At 46.2% G+C, this 26,097-nt stretch overlaps 1 protein-coding gene across 5 annotated transcripts in view; it reads right to left on the bottom strand.

The window, feature by feature from the left end:
- HECW1 (HECT, C2 and WW domain containing E3 ubiquitin protein ligase 1) overlaps positions 1 to 26,097 on the bottom strand; it is a 317,358-nt gene that overhangs the window by 45,220 nt on the left and 246,041 nt on the right. For all 5 annotated transcript variants that reach the window (XM_078152039.1, XM_020964420.2, XM_020964419.2 and 2 more), the window contains 8 exons: positions 22,557 to 22,658; positions 18,405 to 18,555; positions 13,583 to 13,749; positions 11,890 to 12,011; positions 10,851 to 11,036; positions 9,284 to 9,418; positions 3,757 to 3,862; positions 2,759 to 2,855 (listed from right to left, as the gene is read on the bottom strand). In XM_078152039.1, coding sequence (XP_078008165.1) covers positions 2,759 to 2,855; positions 3,757 to 3,862; positions 9,284 to 9,418; positions 10,851 to 11,036; positions 11,890 to 12,011; positions 13,583 to 13,749; positions 18,405 to 18,555; positions 22,557 to 22,658 — 1,066 coding nt within the window. The remainder of the gene's footprint in view (positions 1 to 2,758; positions 2,856 to 3,756; positions 3,863 to 9,283; positions 9,419 to 10,850; positions 11,037 to 11,889; positions 12,012 to 13,582; positions 13,750 to 18,404; positions 18,556 to 22,556; positions 22,659 to 26,097) is intronic.

Genomic DNA, 26,097 nt, shown 5'->3' on the forward strand with positions numbered 1-26,097 from the left:
AGAAAGTTCTTCCTGATATCTAGAAACACCACGATGTGAGGCAGAGAGTTTACAGAAGACGACCTTGGAGGGACTGGCAGCAGACGAAGGTTCCATGGCTGGTTGCTCTTCGTGCTCAAAGAGGACCAAAATGACACCTCTATGTCAGGGACAGCGTACCTTGTGTCCATCGGTGGCTGACCAGACCGATGCACAGGTAGTCCACGTGAACATTTGGAGCAGAAATGTTTCTAGATTTTCACATCTCATGTTTTTGAGCAAATATAATTCTGCCTTACTCATAGAGCACAATGCCTTGTTTGATGAAGGCATGCCATGCTAGGTGGTTTTGTGCCAGTGTCTCCCCCAGCTCACAATCGGTTCCAAAGTTCAGAGAGACCTTCAGAATGTCTTTGTGTCACTTCTTCTGACTTCTGTGTGAGCTCTTGTCTTATGTGAGTTCTGCATAAAATAGTCTTTTAGGCAAACATACTTTTGGCATTCAAACAATGTCTGAATGCTTGGCAGTTTAGCTTGAGAAAGGACCTCAGTGTCCAGTACCTTATCCTGACGGGTGATCTTCAGAATCTCCCTAAGACAATTCAAATGGAAGCTATTCAGTTTCTTAGCATGATGCTGGTATACTGTCCAGGTTCACAGGCATACAACAAGGAGGTCAGCTCAGTGGCTCTGTAGACCTTCAGTCTGGTAGGCAGCCCAATACCTCTTCTCTCTCACAATTTTCTTCAGTCTCCCAAACACTGAACCAGCTCTGGCAATGTGTGTGTCAACCTCATCATCTACGTGGAAATGCCTGGAAAATATACTACCAAGGTAAGTGAACTTATCTGCAGCATTCAAAATGTCTCCATTTGCTGTAATGGATGGTTCCACAAATGGATGGTGTGGTGCTGGCTGGTGGAAAATCTCTGTTTTCTTGGTGTTAATTGTCAGGCCAAAATTAACACAAGCAGCAGAGAATTGATCCATAGTTTATTGCATCTTGGCTTCAGAGGCACCAACTCTCCTTCTACTTTAGTCTTGGCTTGTAGCCTTTTGAAGTAAAATAATTTGCTGTCAGTGTAATAGCTGACCTTGATGCTATTTTTGTCCTCGTTCAAGGTTTCTGACAACATCACAGAAAACATCCTGCTAAAAAGCCTGGGAGCAGGCACACAGCCCTGCTTCACTCCATCGGTGACTGGGAAAGCATGAGAGCATCGTGCGTTGTCCAAAACTTGGGCAAGCATGGCACCATGAGACTGGTGTGTAATTCTGATGAACTTCTCTAGGAAGCCAAATTTTGCCATGATCTTCCAACCAAGGTTCCACTTAAGAAGAGAACAACCCTTCCCAATATCCACAGCTACCCCTATAGTGAATGAGTTGCTTTGGGTGTTTGTGAACCCTGCCTCACTGGGTGACTTCATGTCAAGACTCCATTGTGCATGAGCCACACTTATTTCCTTTTCTCTCTTTTCATCTCTCTCTCCTGGGAGTTGGGAAGTCCCTGTGACCATTAGGTGACCACCTGACCTAGGATGGCCCTCTGGAACCATCATAGGTAGCAACTGACATTCCCTTGTCATCCTCTTGCCAGGAACAGTTAGTGTGAAAATTCTGTTTTCATTCTATAAAAGCCATTTTTCATCCATCCATCAATAAACATTTATTAAGCATTTACCATGTGCCAGCCACTATTGTAAGTGCCAGGGATACAAAAGACAGCCCCTGACTTCAAGGCGCTTACAATCTAATGGGAGAAATGACATGCCAACAAATACATACAAACAAGATAAATGGGAAATAATTAACAGAGGGAAGACCCTGGAACTCAGAGGGAGTGCAGAAGGCTTCCTGTAGAAGGTGGGACTTAAGGGCTTCAGTGGTCAGAGATGAGGAGGGAGAGCTTTCCAGGCCTGGGGGACAGTTGGAGACAATGCCTAGAGCCCAGAGATGGAGGGTCTTACTTGTTGAACAGCCAGGAGGCCCAAGTCACTGGAACAAGGAGTATGTGGGGGAGGGGGAGAGGTGTGGGAAAACTGGAGAAGGAGGAGGGGGCTGGATCGCTCTAAAGGTCAAACCAAGCATTTTTGTATTTGATCCTGGAAGCCACAGGGAGCTACAAGAGTTTATTAAGTTGGGGGTTACAAAGTCAGATCAGAACTTTAGGAAGTTTATATTTTGAATAGATGTGTATGTTTGTTCTAAATTAGGAATTTACTCTGATATTCTGTGTTTAACAAATCTCAAGCAATACTGAGTTCCTGGGGTCACTAGTTAGCCAACAGTTTCCCTTATAATCCATAGTCTTCATTAGATACCTCTCTCTCCCAATCAAATTCATACTTTTTTTTTATATGAGGTCCAGATTCCAATATCTGACAGTCCTGGTTCCCAATAGGTTTGGGATATGGATAGGCCTGGTAAGGGTGGCAGAGGAGGTAGGTGGTACCTCTCCAAAGTTTCCTTTGCTTCTAATAGTCTTGATCACACACACACACACACACACACACACACACACACACACACACACACAGAGGTCAGTGGCTTTAGGGCCAGAGGATCTGAATTTCTATCATCTGCATGACCTTGGACAAGTCACTTCTCCCACAAGGTGTTGGACTCATTGTTCTCTGAGGTTCCCTTCCACTCTGATTCCTACGGTCTATGGGGTCATTCCATTTGTATTCAGGGACTAATTGAGCAGGCTGCAGATACTGGAGGGTTAATAGCTGGACAAACTGTGAGTTACAGGGATAAACAAACAGGCCTGTACCTGAGTGTGTGGTTCCTGGCCAGGCTTGGCTGACGCTCCTGCAGCATTTCAAAAATGTTTGGCTGGCGGAGGAATGCGACAATCTTGTCATTATACGCTGCAAGAGACAGCACAGAACGCTTGCTCAATTCAGTCCGTCGCCCAGAGATATTTTTTCAGATGATGGGAAAATTGAGGCTTGACATGAGACTGGGATTTATGGACGAGCTTTGAGGGCAAATTGTCTTGTCATCAGCACACATTAACGTGCCACATCGGGCTTTTCATCTGCCCGGGCCAGAATTGTATTATTAGCTGGGAAATAGAACTCAATCTGGGTTTGAATTAAATTAGCACAGATACTGAGCCCTTAAACTGGGTAATGACCCGCACCAGGGCCAGCAGTGAGAGCACAGTGAATGGGCTGTTCCATATAGAAAGGGGATCGCTTCTCTTGTATTTACACACTAGGTCTTTGGCTTCCCATGGCCCTGACTGGGTAGATGGCAGGGCATTGTGGTGAGCTAGTCTGGGCTTCCGAGGCAGCTCTGGGCTCAGATTCTGCTCTGCCACTTATCACCAAATCTCCTTCGCTGAAGTTCTGAACCAGTGTGAGACTCAGTTTCCTTATTTAAAATGAAGGGTTGCACAGGAGGACCTCCAAGTTCGCTCTAGTTCTCCATTATGATTTTCAAATCTTTTAAGATTCCAGAGACAATTGTTTGCTTATGGAATTGCAGGAAAGCAGGGCAGTAACATGTGACCATTAGTGTGTGTGTGAAGGGATGGTCCCATAGAGAGCCCTGAGCTACTTTCCTAGGAGTCAATGCCCCTGTCTCCCTGGACTCCATCTGCCAGGCCCCCCTGGCTACTTCTGACATGCAGCTTGTAGGGCACGCCTGGTGTAGGGAGTAGGTCTGTCCATATGGGGATAAAAGCCTACAATGTAGTGGCCCCCCAAGAGAGGGGGCAGGGCAGTGCTTGGAGGGCCCTAAAGGACAAAGAGGAGTGTGGCTTACCCAGAGGTAATGACTCATGGTGATGTTGGCTCCGGATGGCGGCTACCAGGCTGTGCCCAGGCCTGGCCAGGAGGGAAGCACCTCGATTTCGAGAGACTTCCGATGCCTGGTTTAAAAAAAATGAAAAACAGAGCATGATACCAAGCACTGTCACTGTTAGGTTCCCAACTAGAGGATTCTTTGATCATCTCCTTTAAGGTGGAAAAAAAAAACTGGCTATAGTCCCTCTGGTTCAGTAAAAGGAGTCAGGACCTGGCTTTCCTACAGAGATGTTAGAAAGCCACTGGCCTGGTCTCCTTTCACTATTACAGGTGGACCCCTCACCTGTCACTTGTAGCCTTAGAGAACAGCACATGCCTCTGAGACATTAACTTGCCCAGCGTAACCCAATCAAATTCAGATCATAGACACGATTTGAACCTGCCTCCAAGGTCAGCTCTCTGTCTACTATGCCTTGTTGATCTCTTCATACCAGTGCTAAAAGGAAATGGGAATAATTAAGATAGTTTTGGAAAAATGAGTCTTATGAGGAAAGTCAACTTTTCAGTAGGTTACTAATTAACATACAAATTGAATGCTGAAAGTATGGAAGCATTCTTATAATGAGGAGTTTTGTTGTTCTTCTCAGTTATGGTCATAGTTTTCCTAATATTGAACCAGCCCAACATTCCTGGTAGAAATACACCCCAGTCCTAGGGTATAATCTTTGTGATAATTTACTATAATCTTCTTGCTAATTTTTACTCAATTTTTATATCAATATTCATTATGGATATTGGTCTATAGCTTCCTTTCTCTGTTTTGATTCTCCCTGATTTAAGTATCAAGACCACATTTGCATCGTAGAAAGAATTTGGTAAGACCATTTCTTTTCCTGGTCTTTCTTTAAAATAAAACCAATTTTAATTTTCAATTCTAAATTTTCTCTCTCTCTCATGTCCTCCTTCCCATGTGTCGAGAAAGCAAGAACAACAAAACTTTCTATAAATAGTTATTGTCAAGGAAAACAAATTCCCACATTGGCCTGTCCACAAAAATAGGTACTTGAATCTGCTCTCTAAGTACATCAAGCTCTCCATCTCAGTGTGGATGGCATGTTTCATCATGAGTCTTTTGGAATTCTGGTTGGTCATTGTGTTGATCAGATTTCCTAAATCTTTCAAAATTGTTTGTTATTTTGATGTTGTTATTATCGTATGAACTGCTCTCCTGGTTCTGCTCATTTCACTTTGTAACTGTGCATACAAGTCTTTCCATGTTTCTTGGAAACCATCCCTTGCATCATTTCATATAACACAATAGTATTCCATCATATATCATAATTTCTTTAGACATTCCCCAATTGATGGGTTTCCCTTTAGTTTCCAATTCTTTTCCACATTTTTGCATACGCAAGTTCCTTCCCTCTTTCTTTAGTATCTTTACAGTACAGATCTAGTAGTGGTGTCAGTGGGTCAGTGTATGCACAATTATTAGCTTTTTGTATGTAGTTCCAAATTGATTTTCACAATGGCTGCACTAGTAGGAGTGAGATAACATACCTAAGTGTTTGGGATGCAGCCAAAGCAGTACTTAAAGGAAAATTTCGATTTCTAAACATTTTCATCAATAGAGAGAAAGAGTAGATCAGTGATTTGGAGGTATTAGGCTGCCTACCAAACTGAAGCTCTACAGAACCATTGTGCTGACCTCATTGTTGTATGCCAGTGAAACCTGGACAGTCTACCAGCACCATGCTAGGACATTGAATAGCTTCCATTTGAATTGTCTTAGGAAGATTCTGAAGATCACCTGGCAGGATAAGATGCAAGACACTGAGATACTTTTCTTGAGCTGAACGGCCAAGTATTCAAATTCTACTGCAGAGAGGGGTTGGCCATGTTGTTTGAATACCAAATGTACATTTGCCTAACGTACTATTTTACAGAGAACTAACAAGTGTAAATGTTCACACAAAAGTCAGAAGAAATGGTGCAGAGACACTCTTATAGTCTCTCTGAAGAACATTAAAATCAATTGTGAGGCTTGAGAGATATTGGCACAGGACGGCCCACACGTGCTCTATGAGCAAAGCAGGATCAAAGTATCACAAAGGAAATGTGAGAGTCTAGAGACTTGTCCATCCCAAATATTCAAATGGATTATTTACACCCAACCTTCTACTGTTCTTACCAACCATAGTCAAACACACTGTAGATTGACCCAACATCATGATGTCATTGGCCCTCTTTGCGTATGATGGATCCGTCACCACCACTATTCCTAGGTTCTTGGTCTAATTTAAATCCTTCTATGATCCCTGATGATAGAGCTCGGAGGGGCTACATGTATCATCTCCCCTTGGCAGGATGTAAACAGTTTAACATTTATTGGTCCCAGGGGCTGCTACATCTTGATTCTGACTATAGTTCCTCGGTACCTGAGTTCTTTCTCACTGTTGAGAAACTCTGAGTTTTGGCTATAATGTTCCTGAGAGTTTTCATTTTGGGATTTCTTCCAGGAGGTGATTGGTTGATTCTTTTGATTTCTCCTTTGCCTTCTGGTTCTATGATATCAGGACAATTTTTGTAAAAATTATTTTTTAAAAATATGATATTTAGGATCCTTTTTTTTTAGTCATGGCTTTCAGACAGTTTACTAATTCTTAAATTAAATTATCTCTCCTTGATCTATTTTCCAAGTTAGTTGTTTTTTTGTTATGAGCTACATTAACATTTTTTTCAGACTTGTGACTGTTTTTTTTTTGTTTTATTTGACTTTATTTCTTGATGTTCTATGAAACAATTAACTTCTATTGTGTCAAATATAATTTTCAGGGAGTTTGTTTTTTTCCTTCAGCAAAGGAAGGGAAACTTTCATTTCAAACCGTTAGTTATCTTTCCATATATTTCTTTGCTATGTAGCTCTCATTTCTTTTCCCATTTTTTCCTCTAGCACTGTCATTTGGTTTTAAAAATAATTTTTACTCTTTTTTTTTTAAACTTTGTTTCATTTCTTCCAGGAAATCTAACTGGACTTGTGCCCAAGCTGTTTTTTTTTTTTATGACTTTACTTGTAGATGTTCCAAAGTCATTCTCTTCTTTGGGTTTGTGTCTTTAGCAACCCTGTTATCATAATAGCTCTTGATGGTGTGATTTTTTTTAGATGCTCATCATTTCAGCCTACTTCCTGATTTGGCACTTTGTGCTAGTCTGGGCTCTGTACACTTCTGGGGTTTGAGCTTAACTTTTGTCCACTTGGGTCCTTCTGCTATTTTCTTGGGAGTATTGAGAGTTATATTATCCCACTTTCTCAGGGACAGCTCTGGCTGGGTTTTCAGTGTTTCCAAAGAGGTCTGATCCAGAACAAAATTTCCTTATTGCCCTTCTGGTCTGAACTCTTCAAGTTGCTGAACCAGGTTTGCATCTGAGCAACACACCTGTGGGCTTGTCCCTGGTTGGAAGTTCCATTAGACTGCTGCTAGACCATCACTGTTAGCCAGATAGATCATTCTGTAGATTCACTGCTCCTGCATCCCACACAAGTTCAGAGTCTACTAGGACCTCTTATTGCCCTGGAACACAATCTCAGTCCTCTTTCAGGCCCTGGGTGCTAGAATGCTCCAGCAGTGTGCCCCTGCACAGATCCCATATCCAGGGTTCACAGACCTCCCTACTACATCCCTATGCCAATGCAGGCTGGAAAAAATGACTCACTATGATTTTTGTTTTCTTGGATGGCCTACCTAGGCTCATTCCACCAGTGTGATTCTGGGGATACAGACTTCACCACTTCCCCAGCAAATTAAAAAAAAAAACCACTTAAGTCCATACTGAAAAAAAAATGACTTGGAATGTCTTCAGAGGAATTATCAATTGATTACCAGGAAAATCAGCCCATAACATTAAGCATGAATTTATGACATCGACATACATGATTAGGAACATGGCTCATCCCGGAATCTCAGAGCTGAAAGAGATCTCTGTGGACCTGAGCAAGAATCTCTTCCATTGAATATGAGGTAAGAGGTCATCAAGGCCGTGCTTAAAGACCCTCACTGATGGGCAGCTCACTTCCTGACCAGGCAGCCCATTTCATATTGAGACAGCACCTCCCCCAATCTACCCTACCCCACCTTAGATGGAGCCCAATCTTTCTCTTTGTTGTTTCTGGCTCTGTCCTTTGGGGTCAAATCGAACTAGTCTAAAGCCTTCCTTACATGACAACCTGCATGTCCCTCCAGACTCTTAGCTAAGCATCTGCAGTTCCTTCCTCCAGTACTTCTCCGGCTTGGACTTAAGGCCCTCCACCAGCTTGGGTGTCCTCCTGTAAACATCCTCCAGTATCCTTCTTAAAAGGGGGCACCCTCTCCAAAAGCCTCTATTGGCACGACCCAAGGGTAGAGAGCTGTCGACTCCTGCAAAATGATGGGGTTGGACTTCATGTTCCCCAAGCTTCCGGCCAGCTCTGCCATTATGATCCTGGGATCCCATGGGCCTGCATTCACCTGTGGGCTTCCTTTTAGCTCTGAGAGGCCTCAGAGGGAGCCTGTCTGCAGGGCAAGCATGGTGGCTTACCCAGAGGTAAGTCCTGGCCATGAGGCCCTGAGGACCTTGAGCTTGGTGAGGAGCTGTGGCCCTGAAAGCAAACTGGGTGGGTGCCCTCCTCACTCCAGGAACACTTCCCGTGGTCGTCAGGGCTCCTTCGTTCCTAGCACCTTAGGGCTCGCAGGGGCTGGGAGGTCCTTTGCCTCCTTCACTGGGCCTCTCTCTAATGTTTCCTGTCCTGGCAATCCAATTCCTCCAAAGGCCTGGTGCTCAAGGCTGTGCTGAGCCTGAGGCCATGGCAGGTAAGAAAAGGGACATGTGACACTTGGGGTCCTCAAAGGACAAGGCATGCCAGACTGGGGAAGCATCCAAGAGCTGGGCTTTGGATTCCACCATGGGAAGTTGGGCCCCTGAAGGGGACAGAGTGGAGTGGAGGGGGTCTAGGAATGCCAGGAGGCCGGAAGAAAGTGTGTGCCCAGGAGGCAGTCAGTCCTTTGGGGGATACAGGAAGGGAATCCTGGGGAGTAGAGGGAACTGGCCTGACAGCCCCTCTCCTCTCTGACCATGCCCCCTCCCTCCATGCACACCCTCCTCGTCTCCATTTCTTTTGAGGCCCAGCTGAAGCCCTCTCTCCTACAGGGGCTGCTCCTGGTCCCCAATGGCCCCTCAAATCTAGTGCCTGCTCCCCCCTGGTCATTTTTATCCATTTTCTATTTACTTCTCTACCTTCAGGTTGCCTCCTCTGTTAGATGTAAACTCCTCAAAAGCAGAAACTGTTTCATGCGAGTCTTTAGGCCTAGGTCAGCGCCCGGCATATAAAGTCTAATCAGATTAGATATAATAAGTGTTAAAGGGCCAAGCTGATGTCCTTGAGGCTCCCAGGCTGGTGACTCATAGCGCTTGCTGGAAAGGAGAGGGCAGCCACACCCCTCAGCCCAGCCTGGCCTGGCACACACGTAAGGGGTCCTGACATCACATTTCCTAGGGATGGGTAGACTTACCTCTCCAGCACTGTAGCTGCGAAGTCGTTGGAGATGCTGCCTGTGGGTCAGGTGGTTGGGTAGACGTCCATTCTGAAGAGGGATCCGGGGGTCGATGAAAGTGGTTGCTCGGCTGTTGTGGTCCACGAAAAAAGACTGCCAGAGGGAAGGAAAAAAACCCAGCCTGTGTTTGGCAGGAGAAGCCACAAGAGCAGAGGGGGATGTACCGGGCATGGGCCCAGCCTTCTCACCCTGGTCTCTAACTTTCATGTATCTACCCAAATTGGGGATAGGGGAGGATGCCTAGTTCAGAGAAGAAGTATTTCATTCAAGAATGACTTCTTACAGGGGCTTTAAAAAGCTCGTGATGGGCATCCCAAGCCCTCCTCTTTGGGGTGGGCCCCAAGGAGGATCGTGCTTAGCAGAGCAGTGAAGCCAGGCTGCTTTCCTCCCAGCCATCCAGCATCTCTCAGGGCCTGGTCCAGAGTCCGAGTGTCCTCTGAGACTCAGCTACGTGTCCTCACCAGCCTGGCCATAGAACTTCAGAGAAAGGAGGTACTTTGGATTCCAACTCTCATTTCTTCAACTACCTTGTTTTTACAAATGAACGGAGGGATGGCCCAAAGGATAACGTGCTGGCTTGGAGTCAGAGAGGTCTGGGTTCAGGTCCTGTCTCTGACACTGATGAGCTGGGGGACCCTGGTCAACTCATGTGACCTCTCTGAGCTGTCAAACTAGAAGCTACCCTCCTCCACGGAGGTTGAGACACTCAAATAAGAAGATGTTTAGACATCTAGATGTTTAAGATACTGTATCGAGGCCAGTTATAATTTCCCTGCATACTCCAATGGGCTCATATCTGGAGAAAAGAGTGGGATTTGGGGAGGAGAAGCAAGTGGGACCTACTTAAAAAAAAAGTTATTGAGAGCTCTCAAAAAAGATTAGGGGCAGCTGGGTTGTGTAGTGGATAGGGTGCTGGGCCAGGAGTCAGGAAGACCTGAGTTCAAATCCAGATTAATACTGTTGGCCTCAGTTTCCTTATCAGTAAAATGAGCTGGAGAAGGAAATGGCAAAACACTCCAGCGTCTTTGCCAAGAAAACCCCAAATGGGGACTGAAAATGACTGAAAAGAAAAAGATCAAGGGGCTAGGCCTTCCCCCAAACATCCTACTGCTATGCCTGCCAGGAGAGCTCATTAGGTTTCTAAAGCAAGAGTGTTTTCATTTGGGCTCAGAAAGGTGAAATTTTAATGCAGTAAAGACCTGACCAAGGCCTGAGGCTAGAGACACGGTCTGAGGCCATCTAGGAGTGAGAACTGAACCGAAGCTTATATAATTAAGACACCGGACACGTCTGTGACTGTAGCTCTTCAGGACCAGGGGCCCCTTTGGACATTCCCTGGGACAGCTGCCACACTGACGGTGGCCCCGGCCCTCAAGCACAGAGGGAAGGGAAGCAGACCCAGAGCCCTGTGGCCCTGCAGCCGCATTTTTCAATCCTCCCTCTGTTGACTTCTCACCACCTTCTAACTACTGCCCATCACAGGCTGTGAGCCGGGAATGCCAGTGGTTAGCACTCTCCCACTCACCTTGCCCTGCTGGTCGGTTTTGATTTCCCAGCCTCGGGGTAACTCCAGGCGGGTGTCTGCAAACATGTTGATGAAGTTCACCAGGTCACGGTTGTGCTGGTAGCGTTCAAAGTTCCGAGCATCCCGACGAACCTTCAAGATCATGTGCTTCAGGCAGGTGCTGTTGGTGAAGGCGCGGTAGGCACTCTGGGGGCAGCGCAAAAGAAGGGGACCTCTCAGCCTCCCGATGCACATTCCTGCATGTGGGGCTGATGGGCAGGGATGGAGAGGAAGTCCTGGAAGTAAGGGCCTACGTTTGGAGCTGGAAGGAAGCTCAGCGGTTATGGAGAACACCCCCTCCTCCCATTTCAGATGAGGAAACCAAGGTCCTTGTACGAGGTCTGCCAGGTAGCGAGAGGCAGAGCCAGAGCTGAAATGCCTGACTTCAAATCTGAAGCTCTGTACCAGCTTCCCCCATCAGGGAAAAGAAGATGATGATAGCTCCCTATGTCTCTGTGTCTCCCAATGAACACACACAGCTCTCACCCTCGGAAGGGGCCTCAGGGGCCAGAGAGTGTGGCCCTTCCCAGAGCAGGCTTCTTCTCTCCATTGTCTCACCGTGTACTCCTCCACCATTGCCTAAGGGAAGGGGATCCCAGCCCTTGGAGGCCGCTTGCTCCTGGTTTGTTTACCTAGGTGGGTAACCTCTCAATCATGCCTGTAATAGGTCCAAACACAGTCTTATCTTTGCTGCTAGGAGCAAATTTGCACATGAGGTCACTGTGTAAGGACTCAATGCTCTTTACAAATGGTCTCATGGCTTTATAAGAAGTTTGTGAATTACTACAAAGACTCTACCACCTGTCATTTTAAAAACTACTTTCTCTCCATCCTAGGAGGTAGACAGAGAAGGGTGGAGGCAATGGACAGTCCTTTCGACTTGCCCAAGATGAAGAGGAACCATCCATGAGCTAATGGGGGTTCCTTGACCTCCCAGGGCCCCTCCCCTATGCTTGGCTCATCTCTCCCACTCCCAGCTGTGGGCACTCAGTGGACTCACATAGTTGGCATGCAGTACAGTGAAGAACTCAGGGTTGGTGAGGAACTTGACAGCTGGAGACTGAAGCAACAACGTGATTTTCTGAGAGTTCCCAGGGGACAGCGACCCTTCTCTCCCCAGTTCTGGAAAAAAGAGACAAAACAACTGAACCTGTTTGGAAAGCCAACTTGTCCTGCCAAGCTACACCTTCCAATGAGGTACACAATGAGCTAGACAGCCAGGGTCTGATGCTATCACGTTAATTCATTTATGTATTCCCAACGCAGCAGGTCTCCAACTTTGCACTTTCAGCTGAGCCTGGGTTTCCTAGTTGTGAAACCTTGTGGCTCCCAGCTAAGGGGCAGCTGAACGTCAGAGGGCCCCTGCATCTCCACATCCTTACATGAGCCTGGCTTCTTTCTGCTGTCATCAGAGGGTTTATAGGATCTTACTTTTCTCTGCCCTGGAGCTGCCTGGCTTTTATACAGAGGGTGGGCAGAGGCAAGGAACACAAGGCTGTGGTGAGGTCTGAAAGATGCCTGCTTGGGGGAGGCATCCAAAAGTGTGGGTCAAAATGTATCCTTTCTTTCTTCCTATATTCTTTTCCTCTTTCCCTCTCCCTTCCTTCCTTTCTTTTCCTTCCTTCCTTCCTTCCTTCCTTCCTTCCTTCCTTCCTTCCTTCCTTCCTTCCTTCCTTCCTTCCTTCCTCCCTCCCTCCCTTCCTCCCCCTCTCCCTCCCTCTCTTCTTCCTTCCTTTCTTCTTCTTCCTTCCCTCCTTTCTGCATCCCTTCCTCCCTCTCTCCCTCCCTCCTTCTTCCCTCCCTCTCTCCTTCCTTCCTTCCTTCCTTCCTTCCTTCCTTCCTTCCTTCCTTCCTTCCTTCCTTCCTTCCTTCCTTCCTTCCTTCCTTCCTTCCTTCCTTTCGACCTTCCTTCCTTTCTTCCTTTTTCTTACTTCCTCCCTTCCTCCCTCCCTCCTTTCTTCTTCCTTCCCTCTTTCCTTCCCTCCCTTCTTCCCTCCATCTCCCCCTCTCCCCTCCAGTAGAGATCACTGCCCATTTGCCTTGCCCAGTGTCACCCAGAAAGTGTATCAGAGACTGGCTTTTCCTGATTCTGAGGCCAACTCTATCTACGATGTTTCTCTACCTCTTCCTAAGGGAGGCAGTGGGACATAGTCTAAAGAGCACTAACTTAGCAGTTAAGTGACCTGGGTTCAGATCCCACCATTTCCTACTCATCTGTCATTGGGAGAAATCCTCCTTCCTGTGGCTCACCTGTGAAATGGGAAGATTGGACCAGACACTCTGAAGTCCTTTCCACTTCAAGGCTTATGACGTTTTGACCATGAATTTATAATTTGGACAAACCGACAGATGTCCCCAGTACAATTAACAAAGGATGCCCAAGCCATCCGAAAATGCTTCCCATGCACGGCAGAAATGTGTGTACAAGGCTAACATTCCCAGTAACAGCTGCCATCAGGACTAGAGAGAACGGGGGGGGGGGGGGGGGAGGGAAGAGGCCGCAAGCCCCACCCCCTGGGGCACCACCTGCCTAGTGCTAGAGGCTGCCTACCCTGGGGTCAATAGCCAGCCCTGGGCAAATACAGCGCCCTCCTTCTCCCTGCCCTCTCCCTCCAAGCAGAGCTGCCGCCGGGGCTTCCTTTCTGAGAGCCAAGCTACCGTCTTATACGCCCATAGACTGCAGCCTCGGTCACCTAAGCTCGGCTGAGAAGAGTCTGCCTCAGAATCGCTGCCCCCTCCGCCGCTCCCGCCACCTCCTTCGCAGCCGCCGCCTCCAGCTAGAGCCTGCTCGGGACCTGCTGGGCCGCCAGAGTCGTCTTCGGAGCGCTCCGTGGCTATGGTGCGCTGGATATTCTGGTACCTTCGTGGTGGCAAACGGAAAGACCAGGTCAGTGGTGGGGTGCATTGCTTGTTTGTGAGCAAAGCCCCCATTCTCTTTGTATCTATTCCGTATAGACCTAAATACAGTCAGCTCGAGCCCTTGCGCCAGAGCCTAAACCGCCCAGGACAGTTCTTCCACTTTGGCGTCCCTAGTGCCTGGCACATAGTAGGTGCTTCATCAATGCTTGTCGATCAACTGATTAACCTGAATCTCAGAAATTTCGAAAGCAAGCAGCGACACAAAAATCTGGGGACCATTTATTTGACTTTGTGAACAAGAATTTTCAGGGGTCATTCTTGTTAACATAACGAGCGATTAAATCCAATGCCTCAACAAGCATTTATTAAGCCCCTACTGAGTGCTATGGGCAACCAAAAGGACCCGCAGAGAGAGCACCGCCCAGGACCTGCCCTCTGGAGCTGACCAGACCTTGAGCGCACAGAAGATCAAGCGCGAGCCAGGCAGAGCATGCTGGGGGGGGAAGGGGAGTAACTGATAGAATCTCTGACCCATCTGAGGAGGGGAGAGACCATGTCAGCTGGGGGGTGGGGGGGGGCGGAGTCACAGAAACTGCAGTCTCAGAGTTAGGGGAACTCTCAGCTTCCCCAAACAAGAATCCCTTCTGTAAACCACCCACCAAGAGCTGTAAGGCCTCTGCGGGGACCCCCCTCATCAAAGGGTCTTCCTTCCTCCCCCTTGCTGCCCAGAGTAGGCAGAGCCCGCTCTCAACTCAGGGAAGTTTTCCCTGACATTGAAGCCTGAAAGAGGCCTTTCTCTAACTCCCTACCCCCACCCCGGGGCCCTGCTTCTACCCTCTGGTGCCAAGCTGGCCAACGCTAATCCTTCTGTCCTGGGACAGCCCTTCCTGTTCTTGAGAGTGGCCACCTCAGCCTTTACTTCTCCTGGCTCAAAATCAACTCAATGGATGAACTCAAAGTTTTGTGATCTCTCCAATGGGACCAAAGAAAAGTCTAAGCTCTCTGCCATATTAGAAGATTCACAGTGAAGGCAGCATCGCTGCTAGTCCTAAGGAAGATGTGCGTGTGTGTTTGTACATGTATGTGAGTGTATATGGCATATGTACATATGTATGTATGTACATGTATACATAAGATAAGTGTGTGTCTTGTGAATGTGCATGTATATGTATGAGGATATGTGGGATTTGTATATGTATGTTTATATGGGATATACACACATGTCTATTTATACATGTCTGTGTGAATGTGCATATTTGGGGTAAGTATGTGCATATATGAAGTATATTGTATGACTGTGTTTATATGTATGTCTGAGTTGTGTATTATGTTTATATGGAGTATGTATGTGTATGTGAGGATGTGTGTGTGACTGTATGTGTTTATATGGGGTATGTATGTGTGAGTTATGTAAGTGTGTTTATATGGGGTATGTATGTATAGGATATATATATGTATATATAGGATATGTATGGGTCTATGTGAATGTGTATGGAGTAGGGGTGTGTGTGTGTGTGTGTGTGTATTAGTTCGCAGGAATTAATAAACATCTCCCCAGCAAGTTTGAAAACAAAATGTAATTGATAGTGAAGATGCCCCCTGCTGCCCAGGCTCCCTTTTTCATCCCCCAGAATTCTCACTCCTAGAGGGTTTTCCCCTTGGGGTCCTGATGAGGCATTTCTCTTGCTAATTTCTGAGATTAGACATTAACCTGCACAGGCCCGGGCCTTCCCTGGGGCAACATCCTCTTACTATAGAAATAGGAGAGAACTGAAAGCAAACCAGCCTTTGGCTGCTTGTAACCCTCTTCTATGACTTTAGCAGACTGGCCTGACAGACCGGCCAGCGACCCCCCCCCCAACATCCCATGGGAAGCTGCAGTGCAAACCAACACTGAGATTTGGGGTTCCCCACCCCTAATCATCCCATTCCTTGTCCTTGTGCCACCAGGGGCAGATTGCTCAATGACTCTATGCCTCAGTTGCCTTATCTGTAAAACAGATAAGATGAGAAAATACTTGTAGTGTCTCTTTCTTATAATGAGTCTTAAATGGAGCAATATGTGTAAAGTACTTTGTAAAACTTAAATGTGCAATCAAGTCATCACCATCATCATCATCATTATCATCATCGACATTCAAAAATAGCTGAATGAAAAATAGCCAACCCCCCGAGAAGGGTGACCCAGCCAGCTTCCCAGGTGCTGATGCTGGGTTAGTCCTGGGCAGATGGAGAGGCTCCCCTTGGGCAGAGGCCGTCTCCCTGCTGTATCCCTGGCCCCAACACTTGGTGCAGTGCCTGGCATATGGTGAAGAGTTTGACTCGATAAATGCTTGATGATTGATCAGCTGATTGATTGATTGCCCAACATTGCCCAGCTAAGTAGAGGCGAAGCTGGGACTGGAAGCCCAGGAAGGCGTTTAGACTTCTGGTTCAGTGTCTTCCAGCTAGCGTCCAAAGCAGCTTGCCCTCCCCCTTCCATCTGGAGCTACCCAGGAGCCCTGGTTGAACTTGTTAATATGCCCAAACATCTGTGTGTGCATGGAGCAAAAGCAGTTATTCTGGCTGGGCAGAACTCAGAGGACACTCCGTACTTCTTGGTGGGTGCTAGAGCTGATCCTGGAGGGCTCTCCTGCATACCATGAGGTTATTAGCCAATGTCCCGCATGTCCCAGTGTGGAAGCCCCCTTGAGCTGGAGAGCTCCCCTGGCGAGGCTTGAGGGCAGCTGTGATCAGCATCTCAGATCATTGAACAGCCCTCAGGGCTTTCAGCTGAGCTGGAGATAAGGTCAGGAAAGCCTAGGGATTTATCTGAAGGTTGGCGGATCCTTCTGACTGATTACAAGATTGAGAGATGCAGGCCGGCTTCCAACCTCAGTCCTCTTTCTCCTCCCTCACCCCCCATACTCAAGCAGGTGACAAAGCTCATCCCTTCTGCCCCTATCACATCACTCATATATGCTTCCCAATGTGAGGAGGGTCTGTTGCATTTTTTGCATTTCTGTCCCAATGCTTAGAACTGTGCCTGGCACATTGTAAGGCTGTAAGGAATCCTTATTGGTTGGTCATTGAGGTTCCCCTCTCTCCACTCACACAGTTACCACCCTTTATCCTGTTTCTTCCAGCCTATTCCAATCACCCTCTGGGGGATCTCCCTATCTCAAAGTCACCCTCCCTCACTTCACCCTTGTCCAGTCAGCTCCAGGGGCTCCCTCTGACCACCAGGATCAAATAGAAAGCCCTCTGTCTGGCTTTTACAGCCCTTGATAACCCGGCCCCTTCCTACCTTTCCCGTCTTGTTACATCTCACTCTCCTCTACAAATATATGATCCAGCTTAACCTTCTGTTAAGACTTGAAGAACAATTGGATTCTGGATCAGCTGTAGGCTCAGAGTCATACTTATCCAGCCCAGAGACAGTGTGGCATGGATGTGTCTGCTGGGGGGGTGGGGGGAGGTGCCCCTGCTAGGAAGTCAGTCTGCACCATGGGAGGTTCTTGCTCATCTTCCCCAAACATGAGAGACAGTCATCCCAGGGGAGATTTGTTTCCCCTTGCTCTTTGAGCTGCTCTAAGCACATGGGGCTTCCAAAGATCCAGGACTAGAGGATGTCATTTACGAATGTTTGTGTCTCTGTCCTACGGTGCTCTCTCCACTATGCTGAACTGCCACACTGGAAGGCCTAATGAGAAAATCTAAACAATGACTCGGGTGCTGGGTGGTGGTGGTCAGGGAAGCTTCCTGGAGCAAGTGGCCTTTGAGTTGGCTTTAAAGGACTAGAAACAATTCAAGAGGCAAGGTAAGGGAATGAGAAAAGGCACACTAGGTGAAGGCAATGGTACCAGCAAAGGGATGGAAGTGAGAATGTTCGGTTCAAGCTAGGGGAGAGACACAGAGAGTAGTCCAGTTTAACTGCAGCTGGAAGAGCTGCCATGTTATGGAAGATCTGGAATGCTAGCAAAGAGGTTGAGCTTTCCTTGGTATACGCTGGGGAGCTAGGGTGGATTTTTGAGCACAGGAGGGATGTGATCTGATTTCTATACAAGCAAGGTTAGCCTGGCAGTAGCTTGAAGGCTCAAGTGGAGGTGATAAGCCATGTTAGGAAGCTTTGGCATTAGCCTAGGACAGAAGAAATGAGGGATGACATTATCAGTGGGAATAGAGAGGCACTTCATCTAATGCCTCATACGGACTTGGAGGTGACCAGGCTCTCCAAAGTTGGGCCAGCCTCTGAGCATGAGTGTTGACCTCTAACAGGTCCTAGCCAGTTAGAGAAGCTTCAAGAGGAGTTCTGAGGAGGGACCATAGAGCTGCTCTTCAGGGCCAGTCAGGGCAAGTCTGGAGAGGCTCATTACCAGGTAGACAGCAGGGGGATGGTTTTGGGGGCAAGAACAACTCTTAAAAACCATTTAGTAAGCCATGCACACAGCCTAGACTTGGGCAAATGATTCAAGGGCCAGTTGGGAACAGATTTCCCGAAGAGAAGCCAAAGTTTTCATTTTGTGTCCTCCCTCCCACCCCTGTCAAAGCCATCACTTTCTGGGTGGGAACATCTACGAAAGGCTAGCCACATCACTCCCTGTCTTTTGTGAGAATTCTAAAGAAGACAGCAAGGAAAGGAGTAGGGGGTGGCCATGGCTTTCTTCTGGCACTGACCGTCTGTTGAGCTGCTCCATCTGCTGAATAGACCCTGACCGCCGTATCCCATCGGGAATAGCTGCTGTCGTTGGACGTTGCCACGTGGTTGTTCGGTTGACATGATCCACGTAAAATACTCTCCCGTGGCTGTCGATACGAGCTTCCCAGTCTGGTGTTTAAGGAAAACAAAACCAAAGGAAATGAATAAGAATTCCCAGGGACTTCTCACCTGTAGGACTTCACACCAACCTATGGGTCCTGTACTGAACTCTCTAAATGTACCTGTTCACATGTTTGTACTGTCATAATGGAGATCTAGCAGTCACCCTGGCTGCCTGACCAGCTAGATGCTTGGGATGGATATGGGCACAGTAGCTATCATGAGGTTTGAGTGTCTTCAGCCTTTGCCCTAAGCTCTTAGAGGTGGCTTCTAGGGGCTTTGGGTTCAATTCAGTGTCTGAGGTATAAACAGCTTAGGCTGATGTGCCTGGTTTTAAAAGGGAGGTCAGACTTGTAGAATTTGTTTAAACAATATAGTGATATAGCAATGAGCTGACCAAACTTGCTACCATTCTAGGTCATCTAGTCTAAATTCAGATGAGTTTCCAGGACAAAGCTTCTGAATCTGGGGTCTGTGAACTTTTTAAAAAAAAATTAATGACTACATTAAAATTTCCTTTGCAATCCTAATTATTTTATTTTGTGCATTTAACAACATGAATCTGAGAAGGAAGGGGTCCATAGTCATCAAACTAACTTCTTAAAGTATCCATGAATCAAAAAAAGTTGATGAACCTTTATTCTAGGAGCTGAACATTTGAAGGGGGAAAGGTGAGAATAAGAGGAAAAGGGACAATTATGCAAAGGATATGAAACGGTAATCACCTAGTCAGGAGTGAGTTATGCCAGGTATGGTTTCTAGCCTCCAGAATTGACCTACCTTAAACAATTACTCGACTCTTTGGGTAAAGACTCAGTGTGCTAAGTACTTGGGTTACAAATATAAATCTTAATTGATCATTCATTTTCTAATGTAGGACTGGCTAAGCCTCTTCGGGTAGAGCTGGGAGCAGACAAGCTCTACCTTCTTTGCTAAATCAGCTAGATGGTCTTGGGGTGTCTAGAGCTATGAAATCCTGATGTTCTCATGATGAAAATCAATCAGGATGTTTTATTGATTTTTCAAAATGGCAAAAAGACCATATAGCAATGTTAGTCAGACCCAATCTATCTGAGTGGAGGGAGGGATGGACAGGTTTCCAACTACTCCCTGCTAAGAGCTCTGCGTCCACAGTACAAAAGGACAGGGAAGGCAGCTCCTGCTGGATCATTCTGGAAAAAAGCCCACTTAATCACCTGGCAAGTGTAGACACGAACCGGTAGATTTGTTGTTGACACTGCTCAGGGGATGAAGTACCCATCCCAGCCACTAGAGGGAGGCCAAGTCAAAAGATCAGGCCTTTAACCCAAAACTAAAATAGGTGGAAACATTATTGTTTCAGGAGTTGACCACAGGTCATAGTAACATGATCTGGAGGCTTTCTAACCTCAAAGATCCACGTTGCTAAGAGTCTCCCAGGAGATGCCAGTGCTATAAACGTGGTGGAAGTCCAGGTCATTGTGAGAAAGTTTCTGCTGAAAATGTATGGGGTCCAAGGATGGATAAAGCAAAAGGTAATGAAGAGAGCAGAGAAGCAAATAGCGATGGTGCTGGAAGGGAGGGAGGGCAGGCACAGGTCTTTCTTTGTGTGGGAACATTCCAGAGTGACGGAGCAATGGCAGTCTCCACTTGTATATGCAATTTAACTTCAGAGTTGACACAAGTCCATGGCCTGGTGTCAGAAGTTATACGTCTGTGGGGTTGTGGTCCAGTGATGGGTTGACCTAACACTGATGGACTCCTTCACATTCCATGGAAACCTAAATACCAACAAATGCCACATCTAATTTAAACATTCAACAAGAGAAACCCAGTCAGGATGGATTCAGAATATGAAAGTTGTTTTCTATTTATTTGTTTGTTTGTTTGTTTGTTTATTTATTGGTATTTTAGTTTAAATGGAACATTGGCTGGTCCATCTGGATAATGTCGAACCTTGCTTGGCTAATGTCTGCAGTAGCTCATTACTGAACACTAACCACAGCATACATAATTAGGTCTGCAAGTGTGTTGATGAGGTTATACTAATAGTGAATTTTGAGGTCTCAGAGAAAGGACAGTGTGGTACGGTAGAAAGTGCATTGGACTTTCAAGCTAAGAGACTCAGGTCTATCATCATCACCATTAACTCCATGTCAGTTTTTTCTTATGTAATATCATTTATTGATAATAAATTTTTAGAGATATGGTGGGAGATTGTTTTGCAATGACTTCTTTTAATGAGCTTATAGGAAATCAGAAATGTTGGGTAATTGAGAAACCAATTTAAGGCCATGTCAGGCCAACACTCTTCCTGCATCATGATGGGATGAGGCAAGTGTAAACAAAACGAGAAGTATCTTTTTGTCTTTGGAGAGTGAGTCCTCTGGCTTTGGGCATGATGGGATGGTCACTATGTGTTTGCCTGGACTCTCTGGGTGCAGTGCTCTGCAGGTCAGCCCCAGTTCAAAGACCCTCCATCTCTAGAGCCAAATACCTAGGTTCTTCTGAGATATAACAGAAAAATAGGCGTAGCATCTGGTCTCATGCCATTTCAGTTGGGGTGTGGTGCTGAAGAATCTTCAATTTAAGTGAATACAACGGCAAGAAGGAAATGGCCCTTTTATTATTTGGTTTTGTCTAAGAGACCTTGGGAGGGTGGTCCATTATAACACCAATCCATTGTTCTTCAGTATTTCTTAGGCAGAAAATGGAAACACTAAATATCTATTTGGGAATGATCACTTTCAATAAGGAGAAAAGCTTCTGGGAAACATTTTTTAAAAATACCTATTCTCCAAATGTTCATAGCAAATAGAAAATGACGTTCCACTATATGTAATTGATATTTGTATGTGTAAGTACTGTTGTCAAGGAAGAGCAGAGGGGAAGAGAAACAGGAGGGGAGAGGAAGGAAGAGAAGGGGAGGGAGAAGAAGAGGAGAGGAGGGCAGAGAAGGGATAGGAGGGAGTAGAGTTTAAAGGAATATTTCTTTCTTACAGACAGTGAGAAATGCAGAGTATTTCTTTTTAGGCAAATTCTAAGTTGGATTCTCTTGAGGGATTGAAATTTGTTTATGTTACTTTCTACTTGGGGCATATTACTAAAACAATGATTGAGTGACAAATCCTGAGTCAGGCACCATTGAAAGTCATGATTCTTGGCTGAGTTTGTTTAAGGCTAGCCAGCTGTATAAGACTCACAGAGTTTTTAAACTGATAAACCATGTCCTGAAAAGGACCCATGATTTGTTGTTTAATAGGCAGAAAGGCCCACCATTCTGGCCCATTCATGAGTGAGGTGTGCTATTGCTGGGCTCCACTGTGCTGATAGGTAGCCACAGGGTTAGATGCGCACAGGAGACAAGAATGGAAATGAACGATAGAGAAGTCCATTCTTTGCATCTTAGAGAATCTATTTTTTAAAAAAATCAGATAGCTAAATATGGAAGCTGGTAGTGATTGGAAAAGTAAACTGAACCCAAAATTGGCCCCTGGAAATTTACCAACAAAGGAATAGTTGTTATTCACTCCGTTGCCCAGGTGCTGCAGGACAAACTGCTTTCCTGTCTGGCCAGGAAGAACTAATTTCACTTAGGAATATCTAACAAACCCCATGACTGGTGTAGCCAGTGTCAACGGCTGCAAATGCCAATAGCTTTCAGGACAACAGCAGTATGTGGTGTCCTAATAATGTAAGGGTAATAAGGATGCCATCCCTCCACTGGAGCGCAGAAGGTGGTCTTGACTTTCCCCTCCTAAGTAGTGCCCCTTGGGTTTGAGGAATCCAGAGGGATTTTGAGAGAACTTCCTACTGTTTTGCTAGGCCTCTGAGATTCCTGGCAATGCTGTCTCCCAGTCCTCAGTGGTAGCCAGGACCAGAGGCCACCAATTAATCTCCTATGATCCCATAATGAAAACCTTATTCTTTGGAAGTTGGGACTGGAGCAGGGTTGGTTCAGAAATGCCACACTAACCTGTTTTGACTTTCCAGGAAGGGTTCAGAAATCGATGTTAAAAACTAAGGCTTACTTGGTGGAAGAGGCTCATCGATAGTAGGGTAGTGATGGTGGTCGGGCCTCAGGGAGGGAAGCAGGCCAACTGGCTGAGAGTTTTGGAGTAAAGGACAATCACCTAAGGATGAGACAGTCAAGACATTCAGATTCACACATTGCTGTGGCAAAGTCATTCCAAAGCGCCTCTGTCAGGCAAACCACTGTGGTGAGGCTGGGGGTCCTACACCCATGTAGCGTTGCTACCGTAACCCACATTCATGTGGCAGAGAACAAGGAAAAGGATGAACCCAAAGACCCATAACCAACCTCTCAGATGAAAACATAGGATCAGAACGGCACCCTTTGGGTCTCTTAATGGGGTGATTTCTCTTAAGAGGAAAAAGGTGCAGGAAAAGGAGGTAAGAAAAGCTTAGCAGGGCCTTCTAAGGGCCCAGTTGTCCTATTGGGGTCAAGCAAGGTGTGTTTTGAGGCCCTATTTGGTTTCTCCGAGGCTACAGCTCCAGTTTTGGGTAGGTACCAACTGAGAGAGATGCTCTGTGGCTGTTATGTGAGATTTGGTTTTTCTGTATGAAATTTTCAGATGAAACCAATCCAAGATGGAGGCAGTAGGCTGGTGTGCCAAGACCTAGGATTCAAGGGCCAAGGAGTGGAGATATGCCCAGGGCACTGTATGAGACAGGAACAGGACTCTGGACTGTTCTTGGAATGGAAACAAGTGAACGCAGCTGCTTCGGCACAGGGAGGGTAAGGAGAACAAGAGACAGAGACAAAAGTTAGAAAGACAAGACAGAAGGAACTGGAAACAACAAAAAGTGATGAATGAAGAGGAAAAAGACAGAGACCTCAGAGAGAGCTTGAAAATTCTTATTGTAATCATGTAAGGCATTCCCCAAGTGAAGATGGTGGGCGCCGCTCTGTCAGGCTAGACCTCAGAAAATCCTGGACAAAGCACTGGGGCAGACCTCATCCCACTTCATGATGCTGTGATCCCTGCTGAGGAATTTCTGGGAGGGGTTGGCCATGCAGAGGGGCTATGGCACACAGGTGTCACAGGAGGTGACATTTTAGATAGTCACTGCATGGCTCTAACCCAGCTTGGTCTTTCCTGACTGAAGCCTGTAGTCCTCATACAGCCCTGCTTTGGCACAGATGGTCCTCTGTTAAGTAAGACAATACAGAGTCACATGGGTAGATTTCTTTCTTCCTCTCCCTCCAGAAAACATCTGGCTTTTGTAAATAAGGGTGGGGGAAGGAAAGTTGAGGAGGTGGGGAAAGTCAATTCTATTATCTAGTCTCTCCAAAATGAGGAAAGCTGAGTTTTGTGAGAAAAGAAGCCAGAGATCTCTGTGAGTTCCCAGGCTGTCCCTAGGAAGAGCTAATGGTTATTTGTCTGTCCTGACCACTCTCTCTGCTCCATGGCTCAGGTACAAAATGGAGTGAGCAGGACAGCAGATAAGCTAATGCCTGTTTCACCCTATTGACTCACAGGCAAACAGTAAAACCTGAGCAATGGGCACATCTCTTGTTGGGAGCAGGAGTCCCCTATTAAATGTTAATGGAGTCAAACTGTTTCTTTGGGAAGCTCTTGTGTGCCCCTCATCCCTTCTTTGGGTGTCTGTTCTTACCAGGGCCTGAAAGCTTTGCCAAGGCTCTGGGCTGAGCCCCACCTATAGGCTAAGCCCTGCTTCTGGGGGTAAGGCTTCTTGGTGCCAGTTTGTCAATATTTCCATGTAAAATATCACAAAAGGACAGGGACAACTCTGCTGTGTCCAGCAGCAGGCTTGAGTGGTTTGTGTTTTGTTTTATGATTTGTTTTAAATCTTCCCTTCTAATTCCTTCTACCAAGAAAGCCAAAGACAGCTAATTAACCACGTGAAACAAGGGTGTCTGTTGCCTGGGGGTGGTGGCAGTGGTGGGGAATGGAATGGATTTTAACTGCTTTGGGGATTCCAGCCAATGGAATGATATGACAGACGTCTCAGCCAATATAATGGGAGCAGGATGGAGGATGGAAAGGATGGATCCCTGGCACACAGAAAGGGTCACACACAGATTCCCCTGTCCCCAGACACAAAGCTGACCCATTGGGTCCTTCTGGGGAAGTCTACCTCACTCCTTGGGAGCAGATTTGGGAACCGTGGGGGTCAAATTGAACAACTAGGAGATTCCATCCCTTGTCCTTTTGTAAACAATTATAGAGGGCCAGGGCTGAGAGAAATGGAAGCTTTGGGAGAAGTATGGATGTTCTGCAGTTAGATAATGCCAGCAGACTGAATTAGGGGCTCAGAGAAGGGACGTTTAAAAACTCAGAAAAGTGGCGTCCTCCATTAGAAAAGTCAGCTAAAAGCTGACAGTTATCAGTCAGCCTCCCACTGGCTCTTTGTATGTCATTGTCTACAGGGTGCCTCCCTCATTAGACTGTGAAGAGCAGGGACTGTGTTTGCCTTTCTCTGCAGGCTTAGTTACTAGGCACAGCACCTGCTATGTAGTAGGTACTTAACGAGTGCTTCTTGACTGACTGGCTGACCTAACTTTCTCAAAGTTGCTGGGAAATCTTTCCGAGACACTGGAAAACCTCCTCAGAGTCCTGCATGTCTTAAGAAGTCAAGCGAGAGCTCCCTCCCTCTGCCATGTGATTTCATCCCAATTTGATGCATCAGAGAACCAGAAAAGGTCCCCTGATACTACTGGCCATTGGAATGCCCATCCATGGGCTCTCTTCTGGTGAGCAGCCAGGGACTTTGGTATCCACTGTCCTTTTGCCTTGTCTTGTTTACATGGTGGATGGGGTTTCCCAAGGACTTACTTCCCCTTCTTTACCTCTAGGTTGATTGTGGAGGAAAGAACCAGAGCAGACAAAGCACGTGTGCACAGAAATATAGCACAGACAAATCAACAGCAAATCTCTTTACCAAACACACTCATCTACACACTTAGACCAGAGCTCAATTTCATATTTGTGGTTGGGTGGGTGAACTGAGGCAAGGTTTTGGCTTCCCCCAGCTCTCATTTGGTGGCATCCTATGTCAGGAATGAATCCTGCTCTTGTCTTAATTTCACTGTAGATTTCTATATGGGTGAGGAGAAGGGGTGTCATTATTTTTACCAAGACCAACTGTAATGTAAAATAAACAGTGGTTAAGCATTGTTCATATTAGAGATAAAAAAACATTCTACCTACAGGCCAGACTCAATTCTTGATTTGATATCATTCAACCCACCCACAAAATCCAGAAAGAGAAAGCCTTAATTTATGCCCACAGTAAGAAGATACAACACCATTTAAGGTTCTTTTATGACATTATTTTAAAATGGAGACATCACTCCTTAAATGTGTGCATACGCTCAAGCATGAGTGTTGGTATTATATGCTCCTTTTTTCTGTAGGTATTCCATTTCCTGCTCTCTCCTTTTCTGTCATCATTTTATCATTTCTTTCTTTCTGTCACTGTCCATCCTTTCTATTTTCCACCATCTGTCTCCATACTTCTTTTGCCTCTCTCCTTTAATTGGCGATGATAGAAATTTTTAGATGAAAAATAACTTCATATGTTTAT

The sequence above is a fragment of the Phascolarctos cinereus genome, unplaced genomic scaffold (genome assembly GCF_003287225.1).
Source record: "Phascolarctos cinereus isolate Bilbo 61053 unplaced genomic scaffold, phaCin_HiC Scaffold_4;HRSCAF=312, whole genome shotgun sequence".
Lineage (NCBI taxonomy): Eukaryota > Metazoa > Chordata > Mammalia > Diprotodontia > Phascolarctidae > Phascolarctos > Phascolarctos cinereus.